At 42.8% G+C, this 15,686-nt stretch overlaps 1 protein-coding gene across 3 annotated transcripts in view; it reads right to left on the minus strand.

The window, feature by feature from the left end:
- CACNA1E (calcium voltage-gated channel subunit alpha1 E) overlaps nt 1–15,686 on the minus strand; it is a 253,324-nt gene that overhangs the window by 75,848 nt on the left and 161,790 nt on the right. For all 3 annotated transcript variants that reach the window (XM_039337124.1, XM_039337122.1, XM_039337123.1), the window contains 3 exons: nt 12,790–13,079; nt 8,029–8,200; nt 6,795–6,924 (listed from right to left, as the gene is read on the minus strand). In XM_039337124.1, the coding sequence (XP_039193058.1) occupies nt 6,795–6,924; nt 8,029–8,200; nt 12,790–13,079 (592 nt within the window). The remainder of the gene's footprint in view (nt 1–6,794; nt 6,925–8,028; nt 8,201–12,789; nt 13,080–15,686) is intronic.

The following is a 15,686-nucleotide window of genomic DNA, read 5'->3' on the forward strand; positions in this document are numbered from 1 at the left end:
CCTACACAAGCAATGGTGGAGGCCCATTTTTCATCAAACTGACAAATGCAGCTGTTTTTTAAAAAGTCTGGGTTCTCCCTGTGTCTAGGTACAGAAAATCTAAAAGCCACTATTTTAGAAATCAGTAGTGCTGTGCCTCCACAATTTCTACATAAAACAACTGGCAGTAACAGTAACATACCTCTTCCAAGTTAATTTGCCTCTCACACTGGTTAACTAATTATTGCCTTTGGGACTAGAGAAATCCATTCATCAAACTGGAGATTGGAAACTAAGAGTAAGCATTAATGGCCTCAGCAATTCAATGTGTAAAATGAGGCAAGTTAGATGTTCTAAACTCCTGCAGCATAGAAAGTATAAATAACCACACTTCCCTCCCCTGCCCATTTTAAATTTCATTTCTTTCTTTCTCTTTCTTTCCTTTCCATTAATTCTTAATGTGTTCTTCTGAGTAGTTTGAGTGAATTTCTTTGTTACTAAGTTCTTGTTTTCTCCTGATTCAAGAGCAAAGTGGGGGTCATTTTATACACATCTGCCCAAAGGAGTGGAGCATCAGCACATAGGCTGCCAACATCGTCCTTCCTGTAAGATGATAGGTGTGTTAGGTGAAACTCTCAGATATTAATTATGGTTAATGGGCCAATGCTTGACAGAGTGGGCAGTCAGAAAGCCAGTCCTTGTCTAATCCCAACTGTTGAGTCCTTGGCGAAAAGCAGACATGAGAAGCAGTTGTAGTTAGGTTTTCTTTTATTCTGTGTTCAGCTTACAGGTGAAGGCTTCAGCAACGCCCAAAAGCTCCCAGCCTCTTATATAGGCAATTCCCGGGTCAATGTGTTACTTTTCCCGCGCCAGCACCCGCGCATGCGCACAGGCGCTGGCGACAGCCTGTCTGGTCCCGGGCAGCTTGCACCTGCCCGGGACTGCCTGCAAACGCCCCGAGCCCGTTTGCAAGGCTCGGGACATAACACCCCTTTCCCCCGGGCTAAGACTACTACCAACATACAATTGTTTCTTGATTCAATGTTCTACTCCCCAGTGCTTCTACTGTTTACTGGCTTTTGTTTGGCCAGCAATGTTATGTAATCCTCTAAGTATTTAGGAGATTTCCTTGCTCTCTGTGACCTTCTCAGCTCTGGGTTTCTGACAGGTGTTCCCTGACTGAGGGGAGACGTGAGCCTGTTCTCCTTATCATGCCTTGGTGCCTTCCAAGGACTGTGCCCCAATGCCTGGCCTGCTCGCTCGCCCACCGGGCTCGTCAGGCCAGGGCTTCTGTCACTTTGTGACCTGGTTGACCTGCCTAGCTGTAGGCCCTCGGGCCCCTTGAAGTGATAGCCACTGCTGGGAGTCTCTGTAGAACCTCCTAGGTCCGTCCAAGACCTGTCAGGAGGCTGTCCATTCCCTAAACCCCGTTCTGTGTCCGGGCTCGTGTGGGTTTCTGTACCTTCCCAAAACTCAGTTACTCCCTGATTTGGGCTAGAGGTGTTGCGGTCGGGACTTGGTTCCTCGACCACCTCCCTGTATGTTTGACCCCCTGTAGGACTTGGGGTAAGGTCAGGCCAACTCTGGGGATTATGTGCCAGCTCTCTTGCGGGGTATGATTTATTGGGATGCTCCCGGGTATCCTCCCTGACTGGAGTACTGTGCTGTGCAGGTGAATAGTGATTGTACCCCCGGGGTGACTCCCTGGCTGGAGTAGGCGTGAATGCCTGGTAGTTGGATAGGCTCTTAGAATTCCTGTTTGGGGCACTCGCGGAATCTTGGAATGGGCCGTTTGTGGCTCCATCATTGGAGGTGGGCAGCAGCTCGTGCCCCTCCCTTTGTTCTAAAGAGGCCCCCTCCCCCCCTGGAAAAGACCCAGGAGTCTCATCTGAAAGATCCCGCCTAGGGCGGAGTTGGTCGATGTGCCGACGCAGGACACGACCGTTGTCCAGGGCTACCTCGTAGGATAGAGGACCTGTGACCCTGGAAATAGAAGCGGGGACCCATGTATGACCAGGCCCGTAATTGCGAGTCCAAACCGGGGCACCCACAAGTAGTTGTCTAGGTGCCCTAGGATGTGAGGTAGATGAAGGCAGTCTGTCCGGATGCAACCGGTCAAGCTTCGTAGTAAGTTTGCGCCCCCAGCGAAGTTCAGCTGGGCTTCTCCCTGTAGAAGTGGACGGTGTGATGCGGTAAGAAAGGAGAAAGTCAGCCAACCTTTGGTGCCAGTCCCCATAGGTGAGTCTTTTCAAGGCGTCCTTTGTGATGCGGACCATGCGTTCAGCCATACTGTTGGTGGACGGGTGGAAGGGTGCAGACGTGGCATGACGAATCATGTTAGCCTGTAAGAAAGCTTGGAATTCGGAGGAAGTAAATTGAGGGCCGTTGTCAGACACGATGACATCTGGGAGCCCGTGTGCAGCAAAAATCCCCCTCAGTACCTGAATAGTCTTTGCAGTGGTGGTGGATGAGACAGGTACAACCTCAAGCCATTTTGAATGACTGTCAACGAGGACCAAGAAGAACTGGCCCTGAAAGGGCCCAGCGTAGTCAATGTGCACCCTAGACCATGGGGACTGTGTATCCTCCCATCTATGCACAGGAGCTTGGGGCATCTCTGGGCGAGAGCGCTGGCACAGGTGGCATGCATGCACCTTAGCCTCAATGTCCTTATCTAAACCAGGCCACCACAAGTGGCTGCGTGCAAGGGCCTTCATGCAACAATGCCAGGATGACCCTCGTGGAGGGACTCTAAGATCCTAGTCCTCATTGAGGTGGGAATGACAACTCTGTTTCCCCAAAGCAGACAACCCTGAGAAGTGGACAACTCGTTCCTTTTGGACCAGAAACTCTGAAACTCAGGACTAGGGCAGTGCTCAGGCCATCCAGACAAAACCCAAGAAAGGACACGTGAAAGTGTGTGATCTGTGCCTGTTTCAGCGGCGACATCCCTGGCATTCAGAGGGGACTCGGGCAAGGCTTGGATGGATAGAATGTTGACAGCTGGCGCAGGGTCAGCTTCTACTACTGGCAGGGGCAATCTACTGAGGCCATCAGCATGGCCCATTTCTTTCCCAGGCTTGTGGAGTAAGGAAAAATCATATGCAGACAGAAAAATAGACCACCTAAGCATTCTAGGGGAAATGATTTGGGGAGTTTGTTTACGTGTGGTAAACAGTCCCAGCAGAGGCTTATGGTCAGTGAAGACCGTGAAATGCCTGCCATACAAGAAATCATGGAATTTTTTAATTCCAGCAACAACAGCCAGAGCCTCCCTGTCTATCTGAGCGTAGTTGCGCTCAGCAGAAGACAGTGTTCTGGAGTAATATGCAACAGGAACCTGAGTTCCATCAGACCTGAGGTGGCTCAGGACGGCTCCTACCCCGTAAGGGGAAGCATCACAAGCGATGCACACAGGAAGGGACTCATTGAAGTGTGCAAGTACACTGTTAGAAGTGAGTAAGGCCTTGACCTCATTGAAACTAGCCTCATGTGTTTGTGACCACTGCCACACTGCTTGTTTGTCTAATAGCCTGTGAAGAGGCTCAGCTACACTAGCTTTATGTGGAAGAAAGGAATTGTAGAAATTCAGGAGGCCCAGAAAGGCCTGAAGTTCGGCCTTAGACTTTGGCCTAGGTGCTTCTAAAATGGCAGTTAGTTTGGATTCAGCAGGGTGAATCCCAGCAGCATCAATTTTGAATCCCAGAAATTCAGTAGAAGGCACCCCAATTTTGCATTTGTCTTTTTTGAGTTTGAGGCCTGTTTTCCTGAACCTTAACAGAACAGCCCTTAGCCTTTCAGCTAGAATGTGTGTGGAGTCTCCTGCAATTAAGACATCATCAAAGTAGGGGCAAACCCCCGGTATGCCCCGTAGTGTGTTTTCCATTACGCTTTGGAAAATCCCAGGAGCGACATTCACTCCAAACTGTAGCCTTTTTACCTTAAAGGCTCCCCTGTGGGTCACAATAGTCTGAGCTATAGCAGCATCATCATCAACAGGCAGCTGTTGATACGCTTGAGCTAGGTCAAGCTTTGCAAAAACGCGCCCCCCTTGAGGGAGGCCAGAATATGACTGACCACAGGAACAGGATAGGCATGTTGCTGCAATGCCTTATTAAGAGTGCATTTGTAGTCAGCACAAATGCGAATGTCCCCATTTGCCTTTAGAGGCGTGACAATGGGGGTCTCCCAAGGGCTGGAATCAACAGGTTCTAGGATTCCCTGTTGGATCAGTTTGTCTAACTCAGTGTCAATTTTACTCTTTAAAGCAAAAGGGACCCTTCTTGCTTTAATTCTAATGGGTGTGACAGTGGGGTCTAGTTTTAAGGACACAGGAGGTCCCTTGAATGTGCCCAGCTGGGGGCTGAAGACATCTGCAAATTCTTTGCAGACTTCCTGTAGGTCGAGTGTTTGTAAGCTGTTGAGCCCCGTGACGTGTATCCCCAAGGCTTCAAACCAATCGAGTCCTATGAGACTCGTTCGTTCACCCCCTACTACTAATATGTCTAGTGGACCTTCAAAATTCTTATACTGTACGTTAAGGGTGGCCTCCCCCTTAACACACACTCTCGAATTTTGAAAGTCTGTTAACACAATGTCAGAAGGCCTTAATTTAGCCTGAGTTCCACTGCCGGAACAAATCTTCCTAAATGTATGTAAGGATATGATTGAAAGGGCAGACCCCGTGTCTAGTTCCATAGTTAATGGAACCCCTTGTAGCTTCACCTTGAGTGACAGCTTTTTCTTGATGGGCTTGTGTGTGCCTGTCCTGAAGATGCTTCTTCGCGAAGCGCAAAAACCTACCCTATTCTGGCTGGGGACCCTGGTACCTTTCAGGCGCAGTTCTTCCTGAGGTTGTACCTTTCGTCGGCCCAGACACACAGCTGCAATATGTCCTTGTTTCCCGCACGCCCGGCAGATAGCGGAGCGGAACTTGCAGTCGGTTCTCCTGTGGCGACCTCCACAGCCGATGCACTTGAGGGGAGCTGCAGAGCTTCCTTTCTGATTCCCTTCCTTCGTGGGGTGGAGACGGTCGACTTCCTCGTCCGGATCCTCCTCGGAGTTCCCTTGGACGTCCTCTTGGTGCACGGATGCAACATCTGGACTGTTCCTGATCGGCCGCATGTTTTGGACGGCGCCGCCTGCTGCTTCTTCTGCGGTGACCTCTCTTAAGGCATCTTGGAAGGACAAGTCTTCTTTGGCGAAAAGCCTCTGTTGTAGATCTCGATGCCTTAAGCCGCACACGAATCGGTCCCTCAGTCGTTCTTCGAGGTCCTTGAACTCGCAGTGCTTGGCGGCCTTCCTCAATGCGGCGATGTATTCTTTGGCCGACTCTCCGGATCGTTGATCCCTCTGCTCGAAGGTGTGGCGCCATGCGATGACGGACATCTTGGGCTGGAAGTGCTCCTTCAATAGCTTCTTTAGATCTGCGTAGCTGACAGACTCTAATGGGACAGGTGCTGCAAGGTTCTCTGCGATTTCGAAGGCGTCTTGACCGCAGACACAAAGCAGGGTGGCAGCCTTCAAGCTATCTTCCCTCACTTGGTTTACCTTGAGGTAATTTTCCACCCTGGCTACGTAGGACTCCCACCGCTCTGGATGTGAGACGTCGAATTCCGAAAGCCTTCCAACTTTTGCCATTTTCAGGAGACGGGTCTATCAGCCAGCCTACCCCCGAATGCGCACTGGATTGGCGGGTAGCTGCCGAGTCAACGCCGTTCCGCCGCTCAGGACTCACTTGGGTAAGCTTACACCTCTTCCTTTCCAGGCGATGTAAGGCATCCCACCTTCGTCGCCAGTGTTGAGTCCTTGGCGAAAAGCAGACACGAGAAGCAGTTGTAGTTCTCAGGTTTTCTTTTATTCTGTGTTCAGCTTATAGGTGAAGGCTTCAGCAACGCCCAAAAGCTCCCAGCCTCTTATATAGGCAATTCCCGGGTCAATGTGTTACTTTTCCCGCGCCAGCACCCGCGCATGCGCACAGGCGCTGGCGACAGTCTGTCTGGTCCCAGGCAGCTTGCACCTGCCCGGGATTGCCTGCAAACGCCCCGAGCCCATTTGCAAGGCTCGGGACATAACACCAACCATCTGCTACATTTTTTACTTCTGTGCTTGGTTCTTCCTATCCTCCAGCTAGGTTTCAAAACAATGAAATATTGTTCATCAACTTCTACAAGCTGGTAAGAACATTCTTGTCCATTAATGTGTCAATATGTAATTTGTATGGCTGCTCAGAATCACTTGTTGAGATGAGCAGCCATAAATTGAATAAATGAATAAGTAAATGTTTTATCTTTTTATTGGTCAGAGTTTATGTCTATGGAATTCAGCAAGGTATTCAAATAGTTGATAGTATGAGTCACTGTTCCAAATCTTACTTTCCATGGAGGCTGATTTTTGTGACAAAATCCAACCTAACCAACACTGGCCAGAATACTGGAAGAAAAACTTTTGGTATTGGGGAAGTACATACCAACTTGGGGAAGGAAGTAACTATGACTAGCTTTAGTTATAGAATAATACCCTGGGGAATACATCTCTCTCACCATTGAATAAGGAAGCTTTTACCCTTCTAGTTATGAAGCAAATTCAGATATGACAAAGTCTCTGTCTCCCTCTCTCTCATATGCAATGGAGAATTCAAACATGTAAGGCCAAATAAAATTCAAAATAACAAGAGATGAAAGATGTATACTTTCCGAGCCTGTGTTTAGCTTTACACTGAATTATAAAATAGATATACAAATGCAGAACATGAATCCATGTACACTAAGACCCCAGAGCAAAACAGAATTGTCAAGTAATTCCTGAGTAATTACTTTATTTCTCTCTGAGTTGGTCAGGACAGGATCCTCTGCTGCCAAGGCGATGCTGCTTGCTGCAATCACAAGAAGGATACACATCTCAAAGTAGCGCAGATTGACAATGTAGTGGCAAGCTCTTCGGATTCTGTCAAAGAAATCACAAATCCATGCAATGGCCACAGCATTAAACAGAACTGTGATAATTTAAAATGGAAGCATTTTATATAGCAGTTATACTATCTCTTTAGTCTTGTAGCAATCCTAGAAACCAGAAGTGGACAACTTCTTCTATCTCTCTAGATGATGGCTAAATTAAAAAATATATAAACAAATCTTTCAACACAGAATGAAATGAAAGGAGTGCTGTAAATCTTTTAATTCTACCTTACCAGTTCCTTAAAAATAATAAGAAGAAATGTAAATCAACTATACAGAGCCTTTGGTCCGATGTAACTGTTCTGTTTGGACAAGAATGGAAATAAGGTGATAAAAATGGAGTCATAAAGTTAACTTTTTGTTACGGCACAAATTCCTCAACAGGATCCTCTAAGGCTTCAGACAATTTGATCTCTACCTAAAACTGTAAAATAGATGGAATTCTCATTTTGTTTTTCTCCCTATGAAATAATTTCTCTCATACAATTCTTTTTATTAAAATAGTATGACTGATGAAAGCTAGTCAATATTTTTATCATCCAAGTATGAGTTGTTAAGAAGGTGATTTTAGCCAATAGATAATTCCAATTTGCTAGATAAGATCCAGAACATCAGGCATGATGTTAATGTCCTCCCAAAAGCCAACTTTCTATTATCCTTCAAATTCTATAACCCTGAGGATGTTGTTGGAAAATGAGGGGAAAAAAGCTGCCACACCACAGAGTCTCCTTTGTATCTGACAGGAATCCTTTTCATTTTCCATTATGTTTCTCTTCTACCTTTAGTGAACCCTTGCTGTGAGATCTCCTGCAGGGATTTCTATGAAGTGATTTACAGTAGGTGCACAATCAATTTATGTAGCATGTGATTGAGATGTTTGGGCCTGTGACTCATATAACTCTATGCATCCTGGAGTTTGTTGTATATAATAGGTACCCTAGTGGGTAGCAATGGGGCAAACTATTTGCCTGTGGCATTACTGAACTTCCTGTTTGATAACACATTCAAAAAACAAAAAACCCACAGTTCTCCGAAATAAATCAATATATTAAGCAGTTCCAGAAAGAAAGAAAATGAATGGAATATATCTCACGGGTTTGTGGTGCTGAAAATAAACATGGAGCTGTGGGGCACCATTGGTTTGCCTGTCTCAGAGCTCTTCTCCTTTTTTCGCTTTTTATTCTTCTTCTCTGTCTCTGTCTCTTCCTCTTCCTTTGTTTCTGCCTCCTTCAGCAGACTGGCCTCTCCATCTGTCTTGTTGCTAACTGTAAAATGAACAAATCTTGTTAGTTCTTTGCCTAAGAAGAAAAATGAAGTGAGTAAGCTTTTGATAGCAGGGCCCATGGAAAATAGAAGAGGATTACACATCGCACAAACACACACAAACACACAGAGAGGGAGAGATTGCTAAAGGTAAGGAAGGAACGACAAAAGCAGATAGACTGTCCAATACTACATATGTGAATGAATATGAAAAGAATAGATGGCCTTGTAGGTTGATGAGCAGGCATAGAAGACTTATTACATAAAATAAGAAGTAATCCCATCTGAAAAACTGAAAAATTCAGTCCTGAGTGGAAGGAATATGTGCATACTGTTTTTACAAAAATTACCTCCTGCACACTAGCAATTCAAATTATGGGCCAAGAAAAGTAAATTCTTCAAACTGTAATTTGCATATTTTAACCTTCAACTGTCACTGTTTCATATAACTTATTTTTGTACTTGTAATTCAATGGAAGAGAAAGGAGTGCTGCAATGGAATAAAGATCTGCCCCCCCCAACCTCTTGTAATCTTGTTGATGTGTTGCCCTGTCACTGTCTTTCTTATCTATTTGAGTGAAAGGGCTAGAAATATGGCTCTTTTTAAAAATAAAAACACTTTCAGAACTGTGTGCCCTTTAGCACATTCTAGACTTGTTTAGTACTGCAGGCAAATCATAGCATGTACCTAACCCTGCCTACTATTTATTTCCATAGCTGCTGCAGTACAAAACCAATTCCTCTGGAACTGCAGTTTAAAAATATAATTTCTGCCAAGAAAAGCATGCCATTAATTGCTATCTTATATTCTTAACACCTGGCTATAGTTAGTTAGATGGAAATCAGAAGAGAGGAGGATGAGGAGAGGGCATAAGAGGGGGCTAAACAGAAGAAACAAAAGCATTTTTGCAATAGTATTGTGTAATTAATATCCAGATTTCATAGGGAATTTTTAATTGTGAAGACACAGAAAAGCACTTTATAGTCTTTGTCAAGGGTCAGATTGCGAAAGCAGTTGGATTGAATGCTATGAAATTATCTTACTGGGATGACTATTCTATTTTTACAACTCCTATATATAAGGCATCAAAATTAATTGAAGTTTGGAATTATCCAGAAGTTATTTTTAGGCATGGCCTGACATTCCTCAAAAAAAATTATAGAAAAAGAATTATGGAGTGTTTTCTTTTGGGTTTGGTTATATTTCTTTCATGAGAAAGAGAAATCATTAGCAAAATAAAGATGGGAAAACTGGAAATGGATTGCCTTCTCTCTAGTAGGCCATAATGACATAATCTCCCAAGAACCTGGGGTGGTTAGCAATACATTATTTTTAAATAGCTAAACAGTAGTGGCCTATGACTATACAATATGCTTCAAGTGATATATGCCTGCCTCCGGAAATGTTTTATTTGAATAGTAGGAACTAACAGATAACACTTAATAGCAAGATACATTTGTTCTCAAAATATGCTTGAAAAATCTCCCTGCGACAAAAAAGCTCTGTATAATTTGTTGGATTTACATAATAAATATTTTAGTAGCATTACTCTGGATTTCTGTCTTCCTTTGGTTGAAGTTGGTCTGCAGAATCTTTTTTACTCATTGGTTTTGTGGCTAGATAATAAAAAATGGCACTTATCTTTGCTGTCAAGAGGCATCACACTCACATTACCAAGAGTTTTCAGCTTTCTTTTCCAAAATTTAGGGTGAAAATAACAGCACAGCTAAATTTCTGATAGCAAATGGATGGGATGCTTACAGTTTTCAGAGTTTAATTTTATTTTTTTAACTTTAATTTAAAATTTTATTTTATTGTTTTTAACAATCTAGTATAAGTGTAATGAACTAACATCCAAAGCTGCTTATAGTGAATGCTTCTTCCAGCTGACCTATATCAGAACAAAAATAGCTATGAAACTAAAATTAGCAGACTGCATGAGTGTAATAAGAGTTTAGTCCTCGATTCTAAATGATTTTTCCTGATGTTGCCCTGCTTTACAGGGATTTAGCAGCAGATGCAGTCAGTGGCAATCGTGGACTCTTGCTGCTTCCATTAACATGACAAAACCACCAACAGGCACAAACCATGCACCCTTTGGGTGGGGAGATGACATCATAACACACATAGAAAAGGGGTATTATGCTGAATGCCACAACTTTCATTGTTGTTGTTAATTGCGAAGTCGTGTCCGACCCATCGCGACCCCATGGACAACGTTCCTCCAGGTCTTCCTGTCCTCTACCATCTTCTGGAGTCCATTTAAATTCACACCTACTGCTTCAGTGACTCCATCCAGCCATCTCATTCTCTGTCATCCCCTTCTTCTATTACCCTCAATCTTTCCCAGCATTCACTTCTCCAGTGAATCCTTCCTTCTCATTAGGTGGCCAAAGTACTTGAGTTTCCAACTTCAGGATCTGGCCTTCTAAAGAGCAGTCGGGGTTGATCTCTTCTAGGACTGACCGGTTTGAACGCCTTGCAGTCCAAGGGACTTGCAGGAGTCTTCTCCAGCACCATAGTTCAAAGGCCTCAATTCTTTGGCGCTCAGCCTTTCTTATAGTCCAACTTTCACAGCCATACATTGCAACTGGGAAAACCATGGCCTGGACTATACGCATTTTTGTTGGCAGGGTGATGTCTCTACTTTTTAGTATGCTGTCTAGATTTGCCATAGCTTTCCTCCCCAGGAGCAAGCGTCTTTTAATTTCTTGGCTGCAGTCCCCATCTGAGGTGATCTTTGAGCCCAGAAAAATAAAATCTGTCACTACCTCCATTTCTTCCCCATCTATTTGCAGGAATTGAGAGGGCCGGATGCCATGATTTTGGTTTTCTTAATGTTGAGTTTCAAGCCAACTTTTGCACTCTCCTTCTTCACCCGCATCAAGAGGCTCTTTAGTTCCTCTTCACTTTCTGCCATTAGAGTGGTATCATCTGCATATCTTAGGTTGTTGATATTTCTCTTGGCAATCTTAATTTCAACTTTTGATTCATCTAGCCCTGCCTTTCTCATGATGTGCTCTGCATATAAGTTAAATAGGCAGGGCGACAGTATACAGCCTTGCCGGACTCCTTTTCCAATTTTGAACCAATCAGTGGTTCCGTGTTCGGTTCTCACTGTTGCTTCCTTGACCCGCATATAGGTTTCTCAACTTTCATACAATACTCTAATCCTCTCATCCCTGCCTGACTCTCCATGGATGTCACTGGACCCAGTCTGCTCTCACCATCATCTTCAGTAATTTATTTATTTATTATGCTACCCATCTATTCTATAAAGCGACTCTTTATAATTATATTATATAATTATACAGTATTATCAGCTTAAAACCAGGCCTGTTTTAAAGGGGTTCCATGTGAGAAAAGGGTTGAATGACTTCTTCATCAACTATGATGACCTGGGCAAGTTCTCCAAAGTTCAAAATGTAATATAGGATGTGAAAAGAAGAAAGAAACTCTCAGGTCTATGAGGTCTACATCCTCCATTTCTTACTAAGCTTCCTATAAACCTTCTTGCCAGCCTCTAAATAGCCTTCCTTTCTCTCAAATGTTCACCCTGGGATTGTACTGTCATCTTTCTTTCTTTCTTTCTTTCTTTCTTTCTTTCTTTCTTTCTTTCTTTCTTTCTTTCTTTCTTCCTTCATTCCTTCCTTCCTTCTTTCCTTCCTTCCTTCCTCCCTTCCTTCCTTCCTTTCATTGGAATATTTTGGAAGATATGAGAAAGGCGGTTTGTCTGAGAGATGCTCTAAATGCAACACTCACAAAGAGACTTAGCAAGCCTTTCTTTCCCTGAGATTTGCAGCCCCTTCCAAACATAGCCCACATGTTGGGACAAGAAAAAAAAAGAGCAAAAAAAGGAAGGCACCATCTCTTATCCCATCAACGGTTCATATGATAATTATTGCAATTTAATAGGTAAGGAAAGGAAAGTGGCTCATGTATTTTGAGCCAAGCCAGAGAGGAAATTTGGAAGGGGTTGCATCTCATTTCAGATGTCCTTTTATAAGACATCCCCCTAGACTTAATAAATGAATCTGGTTCAGAGAATATCAGCTGATGGCTATTTCAGCAATGTAGTACCAACACAAATTGCACCACAATAAAATCCTATAACTGTCTGAAAATTTCTTCAGTCAAACTGTCTGTTTGTGGAATAATATTCAGTCACTTCTTTATGAAAGCACCAACAAATCTATAAGAAACTTTGGCCCAATTCAACACAAAGGAGCAGAGGAATATTTTTAATTTATTTCTTGACCACATTTCCCCTCTACTACAATTCAGAGACTTTTGGTATGTTGCACAGAGTATAAAATCGAAGTATAAAACCAAATGAAACATCCATAGTTAATACAATTATGAAACAACCCCACCCAAAGTACAAAGGATAAAAATAGAAATAAAGATGTCCTGATAAAATCAGGGGAAGGCTTTCTGGAACAACTCACCTTTAAAAGTTTCTGAAATCTTAACATGGAGGGGGATATCTTGATCTCAACCAAGAATGGCTGACAATGCCGCATGGCAATCTGTATCTCCCTTTAACAGATTGAGATTTGGTGTCAAATTAGAAAAGAGATGGATACTTACTCTGTACTACAGTGGAGTCTTGAACATCAATCATGATGGTAGTGCTCTCTGTCGCTTTATCCTTGTTGGCAGTGACAGATGAAAGATCAGGCTCACTCCTGCTGATAGTCCTCTCTGTCTCCATTGATAGGTCACCCAAAAGCGCTTGTTCACTTATCTCTAGGCTGCTGCCATCTTGCTTCACTGGACTGGCCTCCTTGCTTTTGTCCAACATTTGGTGACCTTCCGAGAGACTTGGATCTTGGGTAGGCATGGGAAGCTCGGCATTATTTGCTGTTGCTTCACTGGTCCTGTGTGAAGAAATTAGAAAGAGAGGGCCATGGTAAGGGATAGAGATTATGGGCATGTGTTTGTGAGTCAAAGCAAAGGAAGGAGAAAAAGAGTAAAAATAATAGCTAGGATATCACAGTGTTTTAAATAACTTAGATATATCGGATACTTGTAGATGTGATCTTCCTAAGCACTGCAGGAAAAAAATAGCTTTTTTTTTTGCTGTAAGCTTCAAGCAATTAAAGTCTATTTTCAGAAAAAACTTGCTTTTTTAATGCATGTGTCTTATTAGGTTCTCTCTATGCAGCAATTATTAGATAACAGTATGTGGAAGAATTCTGCTCATCTATTTTGAAGCAGCCAGTGTTCTGTTCTTCCAGTTTTCTACCACCACCATTATCTTCTTTTCCAGGTTTTAAAATTGCATACTATTTGCCTAGTATGGTTCAAAGCCTGGCCATGAGACTACTTTAAATCCCTTCCACAAGGTGAACCCTGTATAAATGAATAACAACACGTTTTGGCTTACATGTTTACTTGCACTAATCTATTATTCTCTTATTATACACTATTCTATTATTATACACTTAAGAAGGCTAGAAGATTACACTTATTTATGAAGATAATGGCCTGTAAAATCCATTAATTTTCTGGGAAGATGCCTATTTCCAATGTAGTTAATTTCATACTAGTCAGTTTTACAGTGCAAAGATGGCCGCTTTTCCTTTATATCTGGATTCTGCTTTCAGGAAATGCCACATTCGGAGTAAGGCCAATTAACCTTTCCCTTTCTATTCACTGTTTTTCTAGAAAGCCTGACATCCTTCAGGATGTTTAGGGAAAAGAAGAGAAAGGAAACTCTATCCATGGAGAAGGAATGAGATCCCCTGGTTGACTTAATTACTCTGCAAAAGGAAGGTGTCCTTGGCCCTTTCTCAGAGTCATAGTACAGCCATGAATGGCAAGCTTTAGCAAAACCTCTTCAAGCTCCTTGACTTTTTTCATCTGGAAACATCTTCAACTGTGTCTCAGTTGTATGCATTTCTCCCCCAAAGCTTGGTACTATAATTTCAATTCTGCTTTCCTTAAATTATTTTCTGTGTTAAGAAGACTGGAAAACCGGCAGCAGCAAATGAGAGGATTTCAGATTAGAGACAGCATCAACTGGTCCACCTCCCTGTCAAATACTGCACATATTTGGCTCATCTAGAAATACCTCTGATTTCATGAGCACAAATTCTGGCAAGGATGACCAATTTGTATTTATATTGTACGTCAAAGGAGATTTTGAAGAGAATATCATGTCAGCAAAAACAATATAGAACAATGATGGCGAACCTTTTAGAGACCGAGTGCCCAAACTGCAATCCAAAACCCACTTATGCATCGTCGGGTGCCAGGTGGGTGTGGCCCATTGGGTGGGCGTGGCTGCGATGGTAACAGCAGTCTAGGTGAGACTAAAAGGTTCAATCAATCAATTCCATCTTTGCAAGATCTTTTTTTTTTCCCACAAGAAGTTGAAATTGACTGATTGATTGAACCTTTTTTTTGTTTTGTACACGGTGGTGGAGGCCTAAAACGAAAAGGTTTTATAAAACCTAGCTGAAGGCCTAGGACTGGGGCGATGGTGCGCGTGCCCACAGAGAGGGCTCTGAGTGCCATCTCTGGCACCCATGCCATAGGTTCACCACCACTAATATAGAACCTCTAAAAACTCAGAAAATATACTGTAGCCTTTTTTATATTAATGAATTAATGAATGGAATTATATTAATGAATGCAACAAGACAAATAATGCCTTATTGAAAAGTGCCTTGTAGAATCAGAACAGGGGATGACCTGGCTCACAACTCACAGTCTTAACCACAGTACTATACCTGCTGCCAAAGTTATTTATGACTTTAAAAACAGCCAGTGAAGAGAATTAAATTTAATCTTCCAAAGTAGATCAACATTTAAATAAATTTATTTAAATAAAATGGATTGGTTAATTATTTTGTGCCATTAAGTCAGTCTATATGGATAGATTTTCCCCATTGTGATGTGCCCCTAATTTGATCCTTCAGGTCAGGGCATTCACTGTCACTATAATTGAGTCCATCTATCTTGCCGTTCATCAACCTCTTCTTTTCGTTCCTTCCAGAGCCTTCTCCTAAGAGCTAGGTGTTTTCAAAATGTGTCCAAAGTAGGATAATTTGAGCCTCGTCATTTGTGCCTTGAGTGTGGCATTGAATTCTTTGATCATTCGTTTGTTTGTTCTCTTAGCTATCCAGAGCATTCTCATGAGTTTCCTGAAATACCAGATTTTAAATGTGTCAATACTCTTTCTAACTTGCTTCTTCAAAATCCAACTTTCAGTTCCATAGAGTGTCATAGGGAACACCACTGCCTGCCCTTGAATAGATACCTCACAGCATCGGAATATCTTTTGCAAAGGTTTTACGGTTGCCCTTCTAAGTGTTGCTGGATTCTTTACTGTTGATAGTGATCCTAAAAGATAGAAACTAACTACTATTTCAATGACTTGCTTGTCCGTTCTAAGGCTGATTGTTGTAATTAGGTTGGTCTTCTTTATATTTAATTTTAATCCCATTTTTTTCACTGCATCCTTTGGCTTCTATTACTAG

The sequence above is a fragment of the Crotalus tigris genome, unplaced genomic scaffold (assembly GCF_016545835.1).
Source record: "Crotalus tigris isolate CLP2741 ecotype Arizona unplaced genomic scaffold, ASM1654583v1 scf7180000017668.6805642782:7212621, whole genome shotgun sequence".
In the NCBI taxonomy this organism is placed as follows: Eukaryota; Metazoa; Chordata; class Lepidosauria; order Squamata; family Viperidae; genus Crotalus; species Crotalus tigris.